At 37.5% G+C, this 23,140-nt stretch overlaps 1 protein-coding gene across 1 annotated transcript; it reads left to right on the forward strand.

Annotated features, from left to right (window-relative positions):
• Window positions 1-42: 42 nt before the first annotated feature.
• On the forward strand, window positions 43-22,793 carry alg6 (ALG6 alpha-1,3-glucosyltransferase). The gene is made up of 14 exons (XM_047373735.1): window positions 43-234; window positions 468-552; window positions 648-737; window positions 1,513-1,601; window positions 2,007-2,089; window positions 2,173-2,237; window positions 2,645-2,830; window positions 5,166-5,301; window positions 11,130-11,215; window positions 12,254-12,338; window positions 14,199-14,269; window positions 15,205-15,273; window positions 16,981-17,173; window positions 22,066-22,793. Exons 1-14 carry the CDS (start codon window positions 153-155, stop codon window positions 22,261-22,263), a joined length of 1,518 nt encoding a protein of 505 aa, XP_047229691.1. The 5' UTR covers window positions 43-152; the 3' UTR covers window positions 22,264-22,793.
• Window positions 22,794-23,140: the final 347 nt, after the last annotated feature.

Here is a 23,140-nt window from a genome sequence, read left to right on the forward strand (position 1 = left end):
ACTTCCTCTAACGTCATAACGCTATGACCAATGAGCCTGTGAAACGTAGCCTTGGTGGATGACGTACAAGGAAACGGGCTCCTGAGGAGACTGAATGAACCTGCTTTTCTCGCTCGTTTCTGAAACAACGTCTCGTTGTACCGCTCACAGTTATGCAGACGTGGAGTTTAGTATCAATTAGCGTTTTACTCGCTGTTGTGGTGAGATGGGGAGTGTCGTTAAACTCATATTCAGGTAGGAAGGGTTTGAAGCTGCCTGTCCGCCACACTAACCGTTGGCTGGGTTGTTTCAGTGCAGCTGCTTTGATTGATCTATAAACTATTTCTTGGAACATGTGCAGCATACGACGTTTCTTTATTAAGAAAATATTTACTGGCTTACGTGGCTGTTGATTGTTTGTCTTTTTGCTTTCTCTCATTCATCAATTGTGGCTCAGCTTTAGCTGACAGCTCATGATTTGTGTCCAGGTGCAGGGAAACCTCCCATGTTTGGTGACTATGAAGCCCAAAGACACTGGCAGGAAGTGACCTACAACCTCCCTCTTCAACAATGGCTAGTCCGACACAGTCCTGGTGGTCATAGTATCAGATCCCTGCTTTGCTAAAGCAATCCCTTGTTGTCTTGTTAATATTTTTGTTTTTCAACAGGTACTTCAACACCTCTGACAATGACTTGAACTACTGGGGGCTGGACTACCCTCCTCTCACTGCCTACCACAGCTGGCTCTGTGCTTATGTGTTAGTAATCAATCATCTAGACATGACTTACATTTCATGTTCTTGTTGAAAAAATAATTCAAGGATTTAATTAATTAATTATTTATTATTAAGAAAGAGGCCCTGTCTATAGTGATGGGAAAAAACAACTTTAATATATTAAACATATGTCAAAAAATGCTTTGCCATTAAACTCAGAAAAAAACTATATGGTGCATTGTTGTTCTCAAACAGCAGTCTTTAATGAAACTATTCAAATTTATTGTTTGTCCATAAAATCTTTTGTAACACTTTTTTAGTAAATTTGTATTAAGTAAATACCAAGTGTAGGGGGTGTCACCTTAAATCACTGACAACCTGTCAGAGTGATTTAAGTGCACTGAGTCAGGTATTTATTAACAACAAAATTGTGCAGTATTAAAATATAAACTACGAATGGTCACCTGCCTATTGATGGACAGGCAGAAACTGAAGGTGTGAATCAGATAAACAGTCTTTATGCAAACTTTAAGACAGAACTTTGATGTCGGCATACAAACAACCCTTGTTTATACAAGCCACAAGTGGACATTTGTCACTTTCGCAACTTCATCTGATCGGGTAGAAATGGGAGATACACGAGTGCAAACCCTCCTCCTTCTATTCACTGCTTACCTCAACAGCACATAAATGACGTATGCCTCTGTGTAATCTTAGTTGGGTGTATTGTGCATTTTCTCATCTATTCTGACTGTTTGGAGAGTTAGCGATTAGTAATTTGGATTTCTCTTTTTTTTTCTTTAATTTCTGTTTGCAGAGCAAAGATGATAAACCCTGAATGGGTGGAGCTGCACAGATCCAGAGGCTTTGAAAGTCCTGCCCACAAGTTATTCATGAGAACTACAGGTATAGTTACATTGAACCTATCTGAATCTACTGCAGCGTTTTCTTCACAATTATGTCTGTAAACAATTTCAAGTTGACATTACAGATGAAGAGATTTTTTTTTAAAGCTTTTTTTTTGTCCTAATTTTCTGTACCTATTAAATAGATGTGCCAGGATATGTGCACATTTAACTTTACAGGGTTTAGTTGTTGTTTTTCTGAACCTGCTTTTTATATCTGTTTCTTTGTATATGTATTTTTTAAAGCTTTTTCTGTTTTTTTATTATTCCAATAACTTTATAATGTGAGGTTTTGGCGGGGTTTTTTTTTTTATGTAAAGCGAGGACACTGAACATTTGGGGACACAAAAAGTTTTAGACTGCCTTTAATAAATGAATGTAATTTTGTTGTTTTTCTGTCTTTTAGTCCTGGTGACAGATGTGTTGATATACATTCCTGCAGTTGTTTTATACTGTTTATACCTGACAGATGGCTCTGCTAAGAAAAGGGTAAAGGTTGTACCAAAATGTCTACATAGCAGTTAAGTCTAAAGACCGAAGTTTAGTCATTTGTTCTAAATTTCTCTTTCTAGGTTTCCGTTCTTCTCAGCATTCTTCTTTACCCGGGACTAATTCTCATTGACTATGGCCATTTTCAGTATCCTTTACGTACACATACATTGTTTTTTTCATTGCAGTATAATTTGTATACTTTGATTTGTTGAAATGAAATGTACACTGACTTTAAGTGTTGCAGTTGAACAGTGTAGTAAAGCATCAAATCAAATATCAATCAAGTTTTCCATCACATGCACCATATCGTATTTTGAAAATAAACCTATTTTGCAGTGGGGGTTAAATAATGTTAGATGCAACTACAGGAGAGCATTGGCTACATTATATGTTATGTTATGGTATTTCCTCATGGTCTGTACTATTTTTATATTTTGTAAAAATGTCTTAAAATTGTAACTCTTTCCACCTGATTTCCCTTTTCTTCGTTGTTTAGACATCAGTAATGACGCCTTTGAAACTATTCATTTGTGTTTACCTTGACTGTATTGGGTATAATGGAGTGAGCCTGGGTTTTACCCTGTGGGGGGTTCTGGCTCTGGGGCTGGGCTGGGACACTTTGGGCTCCATGGCCTTCTCCCTAGCCCTTAACTACAAACAGATGGAGCTGTACCATGCGCTGCCCTTCTTCTGTTACCTTCTTGGAAAATGTGTCAAAGCTGGGCTAGTTGGGCGTGGGTAAGCATTTCTGCTTTATTTCTGCAGGTTTTTAAATTTTTCATATCATTATTATTGGTAGCACTGCTGCCTTGCAACAAAAAGGTCCTGGGATTGAATCCCAGCCCGGGGTCTTTCTGCATGGAGTTTGCATGTTCTCCTTGTGGGTCCTCCCCAGCTAATCCAGCTTCCTCCTACAGTCCATAAACACAACTGTTGGGTAAACTGGTTACTTTAAATTGCCTTTAGGTATGAGTGTTTGTATGGTTGCTAGTCTTGTGTGTCGCTGTGTTCCACGGTGATCAGCAGGCCAGGGTGTGTCCCACCACCTGCCCAATGAATGACAAGTATTTTATTTCAGTTATATGCATTAGGCTGGGCATAGATGTATTGGCAATATAGGGCTATAAATTATTTGTCTGAATAGTTCTATTGCTAAAAGACTTGTACTTACTCCCAGTTTCCAGAAATCAGAACAGGGTCAGAAGTGTCAAATATTGAAACAGAATTTTTAATATACTCTCTAAAACAGCTAACCATAAATTAATAAAGTGAAGAAAGATAATCTTCAATCTCTAAAACAGTGGTGCCCAAGTCCAGTCTGTGACGCCCTGTCCTGCAACCTTTGGATACATCCCTTCTCCTACGCATCTGATGAGTTCCCTCGTCAGGGTGTCATTCAGCTCTGGAAAGGCACTTCTAACAACCCATTGATTTGATGCAGGTGTGTTGGAGAAGGGATGCATCTAAAAGCTGCAGGATAATGGTTCTCAAGAGCTGTTGTTGGGCATCCCTGCTTTATAAGCTTGCAACATTGTTTGTTCTGAAAAAAAAAAGGTGAGCTAGTAAACACAAGAATACGGTACGGACTACATTTCAGAGGCGACGCCATTCTAATTTAGGCCTGTCTTACTGCTGATGGATACTGTGCCTCAGACGTTCTCAGCCCGATCTCCAGCTTCAACACAATTAACTGTTTATTAAGTGAGACTAAATGCAAAGCTGACTGTGAAATGGGTAACTCAAACTTTGTAAGTACTGCAAGAGAGGCTGTTCAGAAAACACAGATTTATGTCAGAAACTACTGGGCCCTCCACTCTTCTTTACAACCCTGGTAAAGTTAAGAAAAATGTTGCAAGGCTTTGGTCCCCCATTCATAATGTCATGCTTTGTAAAAAGGTCACTTAAAGAAGAAATTGGCCCACAGCATCATAGGTCCTCCATGTGGATCTTCTTTTCACACTTTTTTCACACTTAGCTATCCATGCCAGACCCACCTGAAGTGTTTGCTCCTGAAAAGCTTAATCTTAGTCTCATCTGACTTAAGCAAATGATCCCAGAAGAGTTGAGCAAACTCAAGATATTTAAATTTGTTTGTAATATTTTAGAAAAAATAACATGTTGTGGGGAAAAATTACAAAAACGTTTGAGTTGTGTTTTAGGAAATACTAAATTGTACATATATAAATGAGTAATAGTTGTAAAAAAAAAATAGATATTTAAACAGTCAGTCAGTCATTTTCTGCCGCTTCTTCCAGTCTATGGGCAGGTGTTCACCCTGGACAGGTCGCCAGTCCATCGCAGCAGATATTTAAACATTATTCTTATATTTATTTTGCATCAAAAAGTAGTTATTTAGGAAATGTTTACTATTGTTTTCGGTGTAATGTTATGTTTTCTGTTGTCTGATGTTTTGGTCAACTTTATGATGCCCAAACTCCACCAAGAAAAATAAGACTGCTTAAAATGATCCCTGTGACAACATTGTTATTGAAGAGTGCATTTGTTGATTATATTGTTTTGTCAGTGTGCACAAATGTGTCAGCTGCAAGCCCACACTCGTAATGTGAGCCTGTAAGAGAGCAGTGTCTTCCTGAGAGTCACAGAATGACTGAGGTAATCAGATTGGATGCTATTACCAGTGTGTCCAGTGTCGGTTTATCTAGTAACAATGTACCAAGGGCATTTAGTAGCAAATGGAGTGCCGGATTAGGCCCCTGGGAAGATATGTCCAGATGACACTCTCGCCATGCCCAAACTCCTCAGCAATGCCTATGTGTGCAACTTAACCATCAGCTTCATGGTTACAGCTGACAAGATACTCTGACCCATGCTGGGGAGTTTCAGCTGATGCATGGCTTTCACTACATTCCTCAGCAGGAGGGTCAAAACCCAAATTTAGGACTTGCAGATAGTTTGTGCTAATTGTCTAGGGAAACCCTGCAGAAGCAGACATGTTCAAACAAAACGCCAACACCTATGTCCTCTATTTAGTCCAGAGTTACTTAGTTTTTTTTATTGATATAATATAGTTTTACTCCCCACAGGTAAAAAATATTGTCTCTCTGTCATGTAGGTTAATCCTGTTGGTGAGAATTGCTGCCGCAGTGTTGGTGACCTTTGCCCTCTGCTGGCTGCCCTTCCTACCTGACACCAGTCAGGCCTTGCAGGTGGTCAGGAGGATATTTCCCGTGGCTCGTGGCTTGTTTGAGGTACAGTGCAGAATATTGAATCTACCCTCAGTCCCGAAGACAAATTATTAAATTGATCAAAATTGCAACATTCATACACACACCAAAATTGCTTTATAGAACAATGAAGAAACACAGGTTAAAAAAAATAAAAAACAAGAAATACTATAAAACAATACTAGACATTTAGGCAATACATACATTTTTTAAAATGCTAACTAAAGACATGATTAAAAAATTAACTGATAATGTTTTACCTCTATGGGGAACTGCAGTAAACAGTAATATTTTCAGTCCCGATTTAAAGGAGCCTACAGTTTTTGAACACTTGAAATTTTCAGGCAGTGGGTTTCAGTGTTTAGGAGCATGGGAAACTAATTGCTGACTCTTCTTGTTTTGTTCTGGTCGTCGTAACACAGAGTGAACAGGTCTCAGTAGTCCCGAAGGGTCTGCATGGTTCATACACGACAAGTAATTCTGAAATGTATTTGGACCCATAACCATTCAGTGTCTGATGGATCAACAACAAGATTTCAAAATCAACCCTTCAACAAACAGAACCAGTGCATTAAGATAAAGATGTGTGTGATATGGTCCATTTTCCTGGTGTTGGTCAGGACTCTGACAGCAGCATTTCTGTTAAGCTGCATCTGATTTATTTTTGTTACTTTTTGTCTTGTCAGAGACCGGTAAAGACAGGATTACAATAATCTAAACTATTAAAAAATTAATTGCATGAACTACTTTTCTGTATTTTGTGTAAGCCCTTTATTTTGGTTGTGTTATGATGATGGCAGGCATATTTAGTAATAGACTTTGTGTGAATCTTGAAATTTAAGTCTATGTCTATAAGGATGCCTAAGTTTCTTCTCTGTGTAGTTGAGTGCTGATCTCTAACCTTATATTTTTTTAGGACCAAACAGAATGACTTCTGCCTTCTCTGCATTAGGTTGGAAAGTTAGTTGAGAAATTTGAAGTTTGAATCATCATTGTGAATATGGTTAGAAATGTTGTAATCCTTAATCTGACATTCTAAATAAGTGACCTAAGAATAGAGCCTTGAGGAACCCCACATTTAATGATTGTTTGCTCAGATTTATAATTACCTAAACCACATCACAGATGTCTAAGAGAATTTGGTGAATTTATAACTCCCCATGTCAGGCTTGAGGTAAATAGGTATTTGTCGATACTGAATCACAGTCGGATTATAAAGACATGTCATTAGTATCAGTGTACACTTAATCAACAGTAATGCTCCAGACTCGGCAGACTCCTATATCCTATTTTTCTGTCAGTAAGTCAGCTTAGTTGGGGACCCTTATTATGCTGCCCTAACGTGAACATAACTAGGTTATAAAGCTAATATAATAATCTGATAGCAAGTCACCTAAAACCTGCTTTATTGTCAGTTTTTTCTAAAATGTATTTGACTCAGTACCTTTCTCACCTCTACACTCCTCAATAAATGTATGTTTTGGCCCTGCTGACAAATTTTTAATCTGGAGCAGTTTGCTGAAATGCTAGGCTGACATTAACATTTTTCCTGTCTGTTTTGATATGATTATGTCATAAATCAGCTCATAACATATTTCATAGCAGTTCAAGTTTATTGTGTAGAAAAAGCTCATGGAAAGTTTTATTCTCTTGCATAAACTGAGCACTTTGGATTGAATGTAGTATGGTTTAATGGTGTGTTCAGTGCAGTTGTCTCCCATATCAAGAGCTGACTGGATATCTGAGCAAGTCACTTGACATAGTCAGTCAGAAAGCTACAGCAACCAATACAATCTATTTTACAGTGAAGAGCATTGTAAAGGGTGTGAAACACTTTGTTTGAGCAAACCCAGATTCATTTAATCCAGAAAATAATGTGCACAGCCCGTACTACAGTTGAGAAAGCTGTGCCCATAAAAACAGAATTGTTATTTTAAAAGACCATAACAATATCTTGTGGTATTTATTGCAATCATGATTAAAGTGACAATAAAAAGTGAATGAAACTCAGTCAGGGCCTCGGAAAAACAAATACTGCTCTAAAGGCAAAACTTACCCTTTATCAAATATTCTGCTTCAAAACATCAGTTGCATCAGGTAGTGCAATTGTACTGCTAGGCAGAACACATCAATCATATTTTCAAATATTAAAATTTTTCTTGATGCTTTCATGGAATCAGCGGTGAACAAAATGGTTTAAACGGCAAATGTAGCAATTCCAACAATACGGTTGGTTTTTGGAGGGAGTTTATCATTATAAGGACAAGTAGCTATTCTCATTTGACTAATAACAATAAAAGGTGCAATATTTGCCCAACACATATTGCACGACTCGCTGTGGTTAACAGACAAAATCATTGAGATTAGACAAGTATTGGTCAAGTATCGGTTTAAACACTGTGATCTGGACCCTGTTCGGGATCAGATCAGCTCAGATCCAGTGTGTATTACTAAATCCATGATCTGACAAGCCACAATGCGAGTAATCAATAAGAAATATTTAATCTGTTTTTTAAAGTAAAGTCTCTGAAAGCTTGATGCTGCTCCAGAAGGTAGACCCATAATAAAGGATTTTAAACTGATTTAGTTTAGAAGAGAAAATTCCCCTTCACAATTTTTAAATTTTCTATGTAGGATTTTGTTGGTTGAGTCAGGAGTTGCTGTTTTACAACCTGTGACATTTAACAGTTTAAACTCATTTTTATAATAGTTTCACACCAAGTTATAGCAACAAAGCTGTGTCTGATGATTCCATTGACGTCAAACGCAACCCATGAGGCACACCTCGTTCCCTACACAATGTTCCCGACTTTCAGCACAGCGAATAGCCTTCCAGCCCTTGCAGTGCTTAGCTTGCTGGAAACCGATACCCCACCGGATCAAAGAAAACAGTGGAATAAAATGATGAAAGGTCAGGAGATCAGTTTCACCCTTTTCCCTGGGAGGTGTTGGGACTCATGATGTACAGTAGGAGGATGCAGATAAATCTAACTAATTTATGGCCGGCTTGTTTTCAGCACTTCATAGCTCAGCCATGTTTCCAGCCATAGGGGCCGATGAAATGGGCGAGTGATACACTTAAAGGCATATCAGAGCACATTAGGGACAGCTGGTGTTCCCCTGCTGACTACGTCTTTGGAAAAAAATTAAATAAAAACACACATGTGCATGACTGTTTCAAACACTTATAAATGCTGTACTGTGACCGCTCAGTTGTATAGGTGGTAACTAGTACATGATTTTATTTTAAAAATGACAAAGGACGATGGAGAAAAAGAAAACTTGAAACACTTCCGAAGTCACAGTGTTGAAAGCTGTCATGAAGGCAGCAGGGTTAAAGTAACTTCTGTTTGAATGTTTAGGTGACAGCTCAGAGCCCGAGGTTTGCAGCTCTTGCTTCTGAAACCTTGTAACCCTGAAATTTCATGTCCTGGGCCCCAAGGTGGCACCTTACTACAAGGTGTCAATGATATGCGGCATAATTAGATGTTCCACTGTAGGAGCAGGATGCATCAAGGCAGTATTTGTTCAACAAAATGGTTCAAATATACAACACAGGCTTTGTTGACAGCATGAAAGGTTTCATGTTGCAGCAGAAATCATGCACTGCAAGCAGAAGGCCAGAGTGTGTTGGTGGGGAAGAAAAGGACTGCTGACCGGTGGTCCTGGCGACTTCTGGGAGGGAGCAGTTGTAAGTTTACCCACCGAGCTGCATTCTGCTGTCTCATGTTGCTGCCTGCTCACAAAAATGGCACCAAACGCTTAGCGCTTTGAAATTCTTTTCTGGCTTCGAGACTCGTATTTGCCAGTGGGGTTCTGCCTTCAACTTGGTGTTCAGGAACATTGCCACAATGGCTATTTGTTGTCAAGAAAGAGAGAGGAAAAAGGAAAGGATGGGGCTGTGAAAACACAACCCTGGTCAATTTGGTGCTGCTGACGATGCTACCATTAAGATCCACACAGTTGTGCAGTAAAGCAGCTGTAGTACAGTGAGGAGGCCAGAAATAGATTTTCTCGATAGGATCGCACTTAGAAACAGCTACAGAGGAATTATTAATAAGTACATCTAGACATGGGTGATATCATGGGAGCACTTGTGGCTCGGATCTTATTTTAAGTGATCCCTTAGCGTCCGCTTAAGCACTTGACCTCCTCATTTGATCTTTACTACAACTACCACACAGCTGTCATGAAGTTAGTAGCATACCTTACCTCTGACAAGATTTGTTTCAGGCTTTTTAGTGTTAAGTTACATTAAACCATATTAATGTACATTAATCAGTTTTACAATATGCATCATAATCTATCAAAAGTCTGTCTGAAGGATTGATTCTTTATCATGCCATTGAACAATCTTTATCACCAATCTAAAGAAGTAAGGAGACTTTTTCAAATTAAGTTTTATTTAAAATTAATTACAAGAATTACACCTGCCTAAAGATTGTAAGAAAAAAACTACTAGGATCTTGTAATAACAATAACAAATGTATTTATGATTAATCACGCTCATACTTGCTAAGTAGAAGAAAAAGTAACTTTCAGGGGGATAAAGGGTCAGAAATTTTAATTTTCTTTACTACCTTTTGCTCCATCATCTTCCAGCACCAGAGCTGCCACTAAAGAAAGCATTCAGTGCCTTACTGTGGTCCAGAATCAGCTTTGTGCTCGCTCGCAGAACTGACTTGGATTAATGTTCGTGCTGCTCCCATAGTTCCATTTCGAAGTTTAGCTGAGATGGGCATATCGGGCGCAACAGCTATGGTTCCTGGCGACAGGTCAACTGTAGACTGGTAGGCTGTTTGATCCGGTTATTTGATTGAATGCCTGAGTGGATCTACACTTTGGGTTTGAAACCAGGTGACACAAATGTAAAAACAAACGTTTGCTCCAAGCTAAAATATTTCTTGACCCCAAATCTCAACAAGCTGATCAGGCTTCTCATCGACTGGGTCCGAGAAATCTTCCTTTTGGTTGTAGTTATTTTGTGTCTCTGGACTAAGTCAGACCTCTGCAGCCTCAGGAGCTGGCTGCTTCAGGGTAGGAGTTGTCACAAGGACTGATCAGCCAATGAAAGGACCAGACTAGAGAAAAGAAGAATGTAAACAATAAATCGTCTTAGTTAAAACTATCATCTCAATGGAGATATTTCCAAGGTTTTAGTCATTAATCGTTTTGTGAATAAATACACTATTAACATTCAGAGTTTAGCACAATCATTATTTAAAGTTACTTCAAAAGCTTTTTGTAGTTTCTAAATTAGCAAAATAAGATGTTTCATATTTGAACTTTGACATATGAGGTTGTTATGGCTAAATCTGTGGTCCATTAAGGATATTTTGAAGACACTTGGTGAGAACCAGTTAAAGTAAATAAAAAGGTAGAATTCAGTTCTGACATTGTCAATAAATGAATACTATTTTGCTGAATTGTTAGTTTTGGTGATTTTAAGATGCGTTGGATTAAGGTTTTCATAAGTTAAAATTTACAGCTTTGTTTAATCATTTAAAGATGAATGTTGGCATTATATGATGTTAGATTTGACTAGATTTTAGTATTTAGTAAAATTCATTTCAAAACAATGCGCACTACTTATTCTGCCTTTGTTTAAATCAAGTGGATTCCAAACAAGAAAATTAAATGAAAGCTGAAATGTGTTAAGGTAACACTGTGAACACAATCATTAGCGTTCATTTTGTGGGAGAAAATAAGTGCTTACAATCGATCCAAAACATTATTCCACACTAAAGCTGAAAATTTCCAAAACTAAAAAGAACAGTTGGTAATGGTAACCTAAGATAATATTGTGACTCAGACATGTTCCTAATGTTGTTTTTGTTTTGTGCTCGTTGTAGGATAAGGTGGCCAACACATGGTGCAGCCTGAACACCCTGATAAAGATCCGATCCATTCTGACAGGCGACTCTCAGCTTTACCTCAGGTAATCCTTTTATCTGTGAAACAGCTTTCATTTTATTCCACTTTTTTCTTCCTGATGCTTCTTTGTTTTTCTGTGTCATTTTTCTAATCTATCCCTTTCAAACTATTTTCTTTTTTTTATTTTATGGGAAGCTAAGCTTGCCCTCGGGGAATAAAAGCTGTGATCGAGTGAATCAAAAAAGATCGTCCCCGAAGCAAAGGACTCACGAGAAACTTTGAACAAGTTATATTTGTGTTTTGTAAATGTGGCTCAGAGATATGGGAATGCCTAAGGGATAATATAAAAAAACAAGGAATAAATCAAATCTTTCATGTTTCTGCTGAAAACCGAAAGTCCAGCAGCTATGCCATGGTGGAACCTGCTTAAATAACCCAGCTGGCTAAATGTAGGAGTCTTGGACACGTTTCTGCCGGCTGCTAAGACCAGGGATCAAGATGGACCTCTTTTATTGTTGTGTATTTCAACAAATGAAAAACTCTTTTGTGTGTTTTGGGAAATGGATTAGATAACTAAATACTCTGGTATGGGCATGCTATCTATACTGAACAAATCAGCTGTGAAAATGTGAGCTGTATATTTTTGAAAAACGTGCATACCCAACTCATGGTTGTGCATGTTAACACACCTACTGATCATATAACTTTTATATTTGTTTTGTTTTACTGTTTGAGTCTCTTTTTTTATTTCAGTTACCTATTACTTGTAGTTTGAACACATTGTTGACCTCTCGCATAACTAACCCCTGACCTCTCTGCACATTTATACACATTCACTCTGACACATAAGTCTGTCTGTTCTGGTGTCTGTGACCCCAGCAGGTGACACATTAGGGGTTAAACTAAAGCAGACTAACCTTTATGAACCATTATTATTTGGTCAGTTCCTACATGTAGAGAGGTCTTAGCTTCAGAGCGGGTGTTGTCCTGGAAAGAAATGCACACAACAGTGTGGACAAGAGTGTTTTTGTGTGTTTTGTCATGTGTTCATCTTATATTTTAGTTAAAAAAATATATATATATCCTGTTTCATGTGTTTCAGTTTTGCCTTCACTCTCTTAGCGGCACTACCATCCTCTATCAGACTACTGATAAAGCCCACCTTCTGGCACTTTAAACTGGCTTTGGTGAGTGTACTTTGGTAACAATACTGTGCCTTGCAGAAGTGTTTATACATCTTAAACTTTTTTACATTTCTTTTGTTACAGCCACAAACTTTAATGTATTTTCAACACAAATCAGCAAAATTGTATTCAGCATCCTTTACTCTGATACCCTAAAAAAGCTCCAGCGCAAACAAGTGCTTTCAGAACTCTGCTAACTAGTAAGTAGAGTCCACCTGTGTGTAAATTATTCTCATCATAAATACAGGTGTCCTTTTAAATGCCTCAGTTTTGTTAGAGAACATCACGAAGAGCAAGAGAGAACAGTAGACAGCTCAAAGATAATGTGGAGGGGTAATAAACCAAATCCCAAGCTTTGTACATCTCACAAAGCCCTTTATCCCAAAACCGAAACAGACAGACATCCAGCTAAACTGAAAGGCCACGCAGGGGGTTCATTAAAAAGAGAGCAGGCAAGAGGCCCAGGGTAACTATGGAGGAGCTGCAGAAAGCCACAGCTCAGGTGGGCGAATATTTTGCCAGGACAACCATTACTTTGGCACTTATTTTTCTCTTTAAATGTTAATGGACTCACACACTGACCTTAATGGAAAGTAGCAAGAAGAAAACCATTGTTACGCAGAAGCCAGAAGAAGTCCTGTTTACAGTTTGACAGAAACCACGTAGGAGACGCAACAAACATGTGGATGAAAATGCTATGGTCGCATGAGAACAAAGTTGAACTTCATCGCCCAGAAATAAAACCCTATGGGCGCTGGTAAGCTAACACTGCACATCGCCTTGAACAAACCGTCTCTGCGGTGACCCATGGTGGTGACCTTATCATTCTTCAGGGATGTTCTTTTTTTAGTGTGGGCAGAAAAGCTGGTCAGAGATAAATGGATGCAGCTCAATACAGAACAATCCTGGGAAGAAACAAGCTAGAGATTCACAGCTTGGGTAAGAGAATATGTTGACAGGACAACCATGAGTTGGGCTCGTCCCAAAACTGGTTATTAATGGAAAGAAACAAGAAGATAATCATTGTGGATCAGAAGGCAGAAGAAGTCCTGTTTGCAGTTTCCCACAAATCATGTAGGAGACACAGCAAACATGTGGATGAAGGTGCAATGGTCACATGAGAATAAAGTTGAACCTTCTTCCATAAACGAACCCCTAAGGGTACTGGTAAACTAACACAGCACATCACCTTGAACAAACTGTTTCCGTGGTGACCCATGGTGGTGATATAATGCTTTACGATATTCTTTTTCAACATGGACAGAGAAGCTGGTTCTGGGTGGAAACAGGTTAGAGAATCCACCAAAAGAGTTGGAGCTTCACCTTCTAGTAGACTAAATTTAGCCATAGCTACAATGGAATGGTTTATAGATCAAAACACATATTCAAGTGTTAGAATGGCCCAGTCAAAGTCCAGGACTGAACCCAAATGAGAATCTGTAGTAAAACGTGAATAGCACTTTTTTCAGATGCTCTACATCCAATCTTACTAGGTTTGAGCGGCTTTGTAAAATAAAAAAAGCGAAAATGTAAGTCTCTATGTGCAAACCTGGAAGAACAGTAACCCAAAAGGATTGCAGCTGTATTTGGTTCTTAAAAGCTTTCATTCAGGGATGCTAAATACATTCCATGGCACACCTTTCAGATTTCTTTATCAAAGGATTTATAAATCATGTATGCCTTTTATTTTACAATTATGTACTACTATATGTGGTCTACCATATAAAATTCTTATAACATTGTGATATGAATACTTTCGCAAGGCACTGTGTCTTCTATCATTCGTGCTTCTTTTTATACAGTGTCTTGCCATTTTATTCTCTTTTAAATGTTTTAGGCGTTTTCTTAATTCTTTGCTTTCAGGTCAACTCATCTCTGGCATTTTTCCTTTTCTCCTATCAAGTCCATGAAAAGTCCATCCTGTTGGCTGCCCTGTAAGTTTGGATTATTGATCTTAAGTGATACTTTCCTCAGGTTTTTCTTGCATCTGAAGTGTTTACATCGATTAGCACCCTTACCTCACAGGATGAAGGTCCTTGGTGGAAATCCCTGTCTGCGTGGAATTTGCGTCTCACCTCACCTATCCCTGAGTTTTCTGTATGAAAAATTAACGAATGAAAGCTTTGCATAAGCGACCCATTTTAATATGTGTGCACAAGCATAAAGTGATATCATCCCCCGGCTGCTGTCACAAACCTTCAAATTACCATCTGTTTATACCCAGACTTGCTAGGTCATCCATCCCTGCCTTTATGCTCCTTGTTCAAGCAACCATTGTCATGATATATGTGTAATTTTAGAGGTGGGTCAAATGAAGGTTTCAGAACTTGGACATGTGGCTTTAAATGTGTGCATTATCATTTACACTCATACGTATAAAGCTGTTGACAGAGAGTGAAACCTGGGATAGACTTTGCAGTGAGGGTTTAGTTCTTGGATTTGGAATCATCTATTAATCTAGATCAGTGTATATTGTTGCTTTATTAACTATGGAGTTATATCTCCCACCTGTCACCCTGAATCAATCAGTAATGCATGCCCAGAGATTAGGAGAGAATAGTAAGCAGCAGCTTAAGGTGTTGTTAGTGCAGGATCAATTATTGGGCTGTAACAGGATCACCAAAGAGCGCTGACTATAATTATAGGCTCAGGGACCGTTGGAAAGTGCCTCTGTTAGGGATCTGTAGAACTGATGTTGGTAGCCTGCTTCAACTTTCTTGCCACAGCCTTTTCCGATCTGTTTTGGAGTTTAATAAGTCACCATTTGCATTCAAAGACGTTCAATTGTTTCCCAGCAAATATGTAAACTGATACAATTGAGAATTGGCGTAAAACTGTGTGCAACCACCTTTTTTTGTTTTCTTTTCAGCCCAGTCTGCCTCCTCCTGAATGAATTTCCATTTATGAGTATTATGTTCCTGCAGGCCTCAACATTCAGGTAAAGAAAATTCCAACAGCAGACAACAAAAATCAGCATAAAGGCTGTATGTCATTTTTTACTGCTACTATTTGTTGACTCTACAGTTTATGAAAATGGACTGACTTTTTATAGCACATTTCCAGTCATACCGACCCCTCAAAACTCTTTACACTGGAGCCACATTCGCCCAGTGTGGGAAATCTTTGATGCTTGTTTCTCTTCTAAAGGCTCACAGAATTTTATTAGGATGAGTTATTTTAAATACCAGGAAATGTTTAATAAAAATCCAGTAGACTTTACCAAAAACAAAAAAAAGAAAATAGGTTGCAGTTGGTTTTTTTTAGCAAGATAATGATTCAAAACATTTGACATAACCGATGCAGAAATGCTTCAGCAGATTCAAATGAATCTTTTTTGAGTTGTTCTCCCAGAACAATGGCCAACAATATTGTGTAGTGTATTAACTCCAGGGGTACCAGAAAGTAATAACTGTGACTTTGTAAAATAACCACTGTTTCATAATGTGAGATTTTTTTCATACATGCTTGGCATGCATTTAGAAGGGCTGGTTATTTTCAGGAGACGCTGTAAATGAATAAAGTTGGACTATATGTAATTGAATGAAAAAATGAATTTATTTGAAGATGTGAGACTATCAACAATGATTTAAAACAGAAAGCATCTTTTTTTTTTTACACATATTCAAAAGTAATAGGTTGCTGTAAAACGTATTTGCTGTCAATTGGTCTTAAATCTGAGCCTGACTGCACTGACTTAAATTTTTCTTAATTGTGTTGTACAGGATTGGATGTAATTTAGAAATGTTTGTCATGTAAAGTGCGAACCAATATAATCCTTAAAATCTGGCTGATATAGGTCTAAATGAGGGCACCATGAAGGAAAAAGAAAAGTACCATTGCAAATGCTGCAACTAACTTTCATCAGCTGTTGTTAAATTCTTCCGGCAGCACTAATTGTTGTGCATGTGGTTTAGTAAAGGGATATGTGGGGCTTACACGACATATTCTGCATGCCTGGTGTCTGAGTGTGCTGTGTAGGGACAAGAGGTCATTCTGGAGCCATTCTCTCGGTACAGTTTCACTTGGGCTTTCACATCATCTCTACAGACTCCTTCATTAAAAAAAATACATCTTTTGTTTACACAATTGCCTGGTGGAATGCTCGAACAGTGGCCATTTTATGGGTGAATGAACCCTGTCTGCTTGCATCGAGGAAGTATGTATTTTTTTAAGTGTTAAACATTTAGCTGCTGAATGGCACTTTTTAGTTTGAATAAGTAGTTTGTTGCATAGAGAAAGGGTTTTCTAAGCAGGGTGTTGTGTGTTTCCTATGAGCCAACTGTTGTTCTTGCCTCTGCCCCGCTGCTAAACTGAGATAAGCTCTGCATGAATGTCATAACCGTCTCTCCTCAGGGGACATGCTGCTCATAAAGGCCTGCAGGATAAAAATGGTTTATTTCCTGTTACTTCTCTTAACCAGACGGGATGCTGAACTGAATCATGTTCTGTTGAAAATGGTCAAATTTTGTTGTACCGCCATGGATTTTCTTCCAATACATATAGTTCATTTAGCGATGCATCACACCTCAATGTGTACATAATATTTTAAACATAAAAACGAATGCCAGTATAGCCAAATGCCTCTTTGACTCCTGGTCAGAAAAAGGCTGAACTATGACCTCATTGTTTCTCTCCTTCTGTCAAGCATGCTTCCACTCTTCCTGAAAGATGGCCTGCTGGTGCCCTACGCTGTGACCTCAGTGGGGTATCTCTTCCTCACCGTCTACCTATTGTCTCCCCTGGATGACCGCTCAGAGGGCGAGCTGAAATTTGGGACCTGTGGCAAGCTGTTTTTCTTTTTACCCAAAATGCACCTGGCTTGTATGATGAGATGGAAGGTGAGTGTGGTCTATGATTTGCAAAAACTGCAAATGTTTTATGTAGGATGTTTTTTCTTGGGGATAGAGGCTTTTGGACAGTTTTGATGCATGCTTTTTTATTTAACTGACCAAAGTGTAGAAAAAATCCAAGGACGAGCATGAATGACGTGCAATGGGTGAAATAATTTGAAGATGTGAAAGTAACGTTCAAAGCATGTGCTCTTGTCCTTGCAAATACTTTCGGTAATGCATTATGTTTGGTATTATTTCCAATCTTGCTTAACAAGCATAAAAAATAATACAAATGAACAGTGAAAAAAATGGTTGTTGACCTAATCAGTTTAATCAGTCCTGACATGTCAGAAACTCAAACATTGGATGTTTTTCCAATCAGTTGCAGCACCCTATCTAACAGTTAAAAATAAAATTGGAGGAAGCACAGAGATGAAAGATGCTTTTTGAAAGGAAACTGCTTTTGTCAGTTTTAAGACAGTGTATTTTTAGTTTATTTAAACAGAGAGAGAGAGCAAAAATTTCAGTAGATAACAGAAAGACATTGCAACATAGTTGCTGTGTTTTTCCCTTTTGAGCTTTCAGCCTCTTTATGTAATGCAACTTGCTGGATTTAGAAATGTTGTAGTAAGAGTAAATTCTCTACAAATACATAGAAATTTCTGTTTCAGTAATGCTGCTATGCTAATCGTGTTTATTGCTAATTTAAGATTCTAAAAACATATGTGAATTCAACCACATTCCTCACAATATAGTGTGATGTTGCTTATGCTCCTAATATAAACAGGGATTGTTCACGACAGAAAGGTAAAAAATACAGTATATAATGAATGCTGTTGATTCCTGTACCATAGTTGTTAAAGAGAAATGGGTATCAGCAGCTCAAAGCTTTGCAAAAACTAGTAATCAGAAATATGTAATGATATTCCGATTGGTGCCTTTTTTGAACAGTAAGGTCTGTTGCTGGCTGTATGGCTAATTATGCAGTATTATCATCTTAAAAATGCACCATTTTACAAGCTGTGATAAGTGATTGTTAGCTTCTTGTTAGCGTCTGCATTGATGAAAGTGCCTCACCTCAGCATGCTGGATGCTAGAAGTAGCTGACATTTCAGGGTAGTTGGATAAATTATGGTTGTTAATAAATATATGACCACTTAGTGGCACTTTAGAGATGTTTAGAGCATTGAGCGTTCAGCCCAACGTGGTTAGGTGATTATTGAGTACAGAAGGAAAAAAAAGAGACGTTGCTGCAAAAGTGTGGTTATTTCGACCTTACACACTTTTATTTCAACATGTTTTGACTTGCATGTGTTACTCTGGCAAAATGTACATTTTAAATTATTTGTTATAACCATTATGTATTGTAGTTTGTCAGTCTAATTATCGATCATACAGATTATCTTTTACTTGTTTGTCTTTAATAAAAAATACAGACTGTGGTGCAGCAAACAGCAGATATAAATATGTAGAGCCATGATGCAGCAAAATAACATCAGTGAAATAATAGGCATGTATATTAAACAAGAACTTAACCTTTCAAAAAATATTTATATATATGTCTGTAGTAACATTTAAACAGACTTGGCTGTAAAAGGAAGGGTGCTGATTTCAGGATCCCAGGTGCCTTGTATTTCTAAAGTGGCTCTAGAACTAAATTGCAACGTTGTCAGACGATATATCCAACTGTATAAATAAATATCATGTGCTGATGTAAGCTTTGTAAGCTGTCCCGGGACGACCGCTGCTGCCAGCCTTAGAATTATTTATCACTTCTTTGAGTTTCCACAACATCTGAAGTGGCTTTGCCGCCAACTCCTTTGCGACAGCGGCATCGGTAGGGTGTCAGAGATTAGGAGAAGGTGTCTTTTTATAGGACATGTCATTAACACAGGTTTGCCTACATATATTTATTTACACAAGCAGCATAAATAGTGAACCCCGACGATGGAGATAAGGTTTCATGGGTTTTAGGTGGCAGAGAAGAGAGGGTATGAGATGTTTCCTCATACCTATGAGATGTTTAAGTAGTGTAGTATAATTATAGTAGTATAATTATAGCTATACACTACAGCTTTTCTTCAGCAATTTATTGCCATTCATTCAATTGTTAATTTTAAGTTATTCCAAAACGTTTGTTTTAGTTTAACGATTCATTGGTTTACTATTATTTAACTATTAGTTACTAATATTGTTGCCATTAAGATAAATAGCAACAGTTTGTTCATCAACCGACGTGAACAGATAGAAATATTGTTTCATGTTCCTCAAATTAATCATCTTTGATGTGGCTTTTATCCCCACAAAGTACTGGGATTGGTCTCTTCAGTTAGGATCAAGTAACTTGTTAGACATCCTGAAGTGTAACTTTTAAGATTGTGTTTAGGTTATAATTTAAAATCTAGTTTTTATGCAAAAAAACAAAAAAAGAAGCAGGCAACAGTCAGTTGAGATTGAAATTAGTTTATATAAACTTGAGTAAGTTGTTGCAGTCTTAATTTTCTATAAAGTAAACTGCAAGTGGGCTGCCACTAACAACTACTTATTTTTATTATTTTATAGATTTATCTTTTAAGTAATCAATTAATCTAAACAAGCTATTTAATTCTAACAAAAGCTACTTTATTTTAGTTTACAACATTTTTTTCTATAAACTTTCACATTTTTTTGTGCCACAAATGACAACTATGTATTTGCATATAAAAAAGCCTGAATATTCAGAATGTCAAGTATGATGAGATTAAATGGGAATAAACAAAAAAAAGACTATCTAAGCCTTAAAAGTAGGTTGAGAAAACAAAATTTGAACTTTTTTTATTTTTGTTTTATTGTTTCTTATCTGTTTTAAGATTAAAGACGAAATGGCCAAGAGCAAAAGTTGTAATGATGAGAAAAAAAGTTATATTGACAACTTAAAGTTGAAAAATGTATATAAACAATAATGTCGAAATGACACAGGCACAGAGACCTGCCACCTCCATGCCTTGGGCAAATGAGCAAGCAGCCTTTTATGATTTCAAATAAGATTTAATAAGAAAGAAATGTTTTCTATTTGGAGACGCACAGCAGTTTTATCATTCAGCCTTTTTTCCAAGATATTATTTTAACTTTGTTCTCAATATTTTGACTTTAATCACAAAACAGAATTTAGTTTGTTTTCTCAACATTTTCACTTTATTCTCAACATTTTCAATTTTTCTCAGAATTACGACGCTATTTTTGAAATTGAATTCTTTTTTTTTTTTAGCATTTAAACTTTATTTTTTAAATCAAACTTTTTTTCAACTTTATTGTGTAATGAAAAACAAATGAAAAAATGAATGAAAAAAATAATGAAAAAAAAAACCATCCACCATTATTTTCCAGCAGTGATCCCAGAAAGAAATTGTACTATGTGGTTTATGTCTATCCTCGACACGAGCCGCGTTCATCTAAACACTTGTTCCGATCGTGTAATTCTGATTGGGACAAACTGACCTGACTGCGCATGTGTGCCCAATGTAGACATGATGCATTCATCCACTGGTTTCTGGGCTCAGATGGAGGAAAGGTTAGCAGAGCTATACTTGGAGGCAGCACAAACCTAGGAGGGATGTTCATTTCCTCCCACACTCTCATCCTGTGACGCAGGAACAGCAACAGCATGTCTTGTTGAGCCTGTAGCTTAATTATGGAAAGCAATAACGTCTCATCCACTCTCAGAACCTGGCGCGGGTACAGTCGTGTTGCTCAGAACAATCAGAACCAACATACTTCCACTTTTGATTTTGTTTTTCAGCACAGGTATAAGTACAACTTCTGCTGTCGTTTTAGGGAAATTTGACATCTCAACGCATGTCAGTGTGATTCTAGGTACATTGTCATCGGATTATTTGATTTTGCAGCCATATAAACAGTGTATAAAGATTTATTGTATTTCTTTTCAGTCCAAAAATATTTGGATCCGATCAAGAAACTTTGCACCTGTAAACCTGGATAAGGATAGTCAAACGTGTCCATAAACACTTATTCATGGGTAAAGGTGGCAGACACAGTGCATTCAGCACATAAAAACAACTTCCAGTGGCTTTGCCTTTACTGTCTGCTCATCTGTACCCCCTGGCTGGCATCTCCTCCATCGTGCTGCTCATCATTCATGGTGTTTGTATTGCTGTGGCAACAAAATCTAACAAAACCATCCAAACTTCCCATTCATGTCCCCCAACCTGACGGCCTTCTAAAATGTAGACATCTTTGGCCTTTGAAAACTTTGAAAAACATTTAGAAACTGGTTCATTTAACAGTGAAACTGTAACAGTTAAAAAAGAGAAGACGGTAAATACATTTATATAAAATGTTGTATCAACTAAACATCATGATGTAGATTGGTTATGACTTGTCGACATCAATAACATTGACTAGTTGAGTTTTAATTAAAAGCATAATATTGTGTCTATTACAGTAGCTTGAATCTTTATTGCCTGGACCTGAATTACCCTGAACCTTCCAGGGCTTTTTGTTGTGTGCATTTCCTTTCCCTGCACTTGTTTATGAAAATAATGTCCTAAGACATTCAGAAGGTCATGCCTCTCTTCTCTTCGGTTTACTGAGAAGTGTTGCTAAATGTGAAGGAGAATGGGGGGGAATAAAAAGTCTTGCTGTGATTTTCACCAATGAAACAAAAACAGATGATGCTATATGCATTGTGCTACCTCCCTACCAGACCTCAGTTTTTAGTTTTTACCATTGTGTGTGCATTTTACCTGTTATTTGATGGTTAAATTCCTAAGCTCTAAAGTCCTCCATGAAAATGCCATGTTCATGTTAATCTGACCCTAATGCATCCTTGTTCAAGCCTTGTAACATTTTGTTGTCATTTCATGTTTTTGACGCAACTATTTTGCCTTTATCGTTGATAGTTCTACATCAGCAATGCTCTTATGGCTGTGTTGAGCATCCTGAGTGTAGTTTTGGACCCACCGCCACATCTACCAGACTTGTTTCCTGTCCTCGTGTCAACGGCCGCCTTCCTGCACTTCCTGGGAGCATTTCTACATTTTAATATTGTCCAGTTCAGTGAGCTGCCCGCCAACAAGAGCCAAAAGAAAAATGACTAAGCTTGTTTTTATTACTCCAGGAAACTCAGTGTTACACTAGGGGGGTAAATTGGTTCTGTACATTTATACTGCATATGAGGCTTGTAGGACAGTGTCTAATAGAAAAGTAAAACAGGTTCTCATTGAAAGCATCTGTATTTATAACAGCAGATCGAGGAAAGTTGTGAGATCAAATGAAAGGAAAGAGTAGTGGTAGTTTTTCTGTTTGGACCAACAAAGCAGGTGAAATATTTTTGATACAATTTTTTTCATCACCCTATCATTTCTGACTTATAATAAAGATTTATACAGGCAGGTATTCTGGAGCCTAGATATGAGACTTTCAGTGCCATGTCAATAAGAACTTGTAGTAATTATTTTTGGAAACAGAAAAGGTGTTGACTTAATTATACTGTTACTATTCATTGGCTCTGTAGGGATTGTGATAAATGCACATTGACCCAGTTGACCAGTTTTGTATTCATGCAAACTTTTCTTTGTTTTCTATTGTGCATTTCTTTGCATCATTAAAGTTATTTTGTACAAACTTAGTTTTCATAAAATGAATTCTCATTTCTCTCAGTGCTGAAGAGAACATCATTTCTGGTAGTGTGATATTAAATAATTAAATTCAAACCAGCTTCAAATAAATTGTCTACATTAGCCAAGTAGTCTGCTAAAATCACCCTCAAAGCTCTGGTGGAGACAGAGCTCATAATTAGATGGAAATTATATCTTTCCAAGCTTTCATTCAACATCATTAAATATTAATTATGAGTCCTTGATGCTACAAGGGTCCTCAACAAAAGACCTGCACATTTAAAATAAAAGCAGTATAAGGAGAGGCCTTAAAAGGTTTGATGGAAGGTGACATATCTGAGCATAATGCTATAAAGTT

The sequence above is a fragment of the Girardinichthys multiradiatus genome, chromosome 9 (assembly GCF_021462225.1).
Source record: "Girardinichthys multiradiatus isolate DD_20200921_A chromosome 9, DD_fGirMul_XY1, whole genome shotgun sequence".
Lineage (NCBI taxonomy): Eukaryota > Metazoa > Chordata > Actinopteri > Cyprinodontiformes > Goodeidae > Girardinichthys > Girardinichthys multiradiatus.

Bases quoted from the DNA above. Each gene is read 5' to 3' on its own strand.
- alg6 (XM_047373735.1), top strand. From the start codon at position 153: ATGCAGACGTGGAGTTTAGTATCAATTAGCGTTTTACTCGCTGTTGTG. The intron at 553-647 runs GCTAGTCCGACA...GTTTTTCAACAG, and splicing joins AACCTCCCTCTTCAACAATG to GTACTTCAACACCTCTGACA. The intron at 11,216-12,253 runs GTAATCCTTTTA...CATGTGTTTCAG, and splicing joins GACTCTCAGCTTTACCTCAG to TTTTGCCTTCACTCTCTTAG.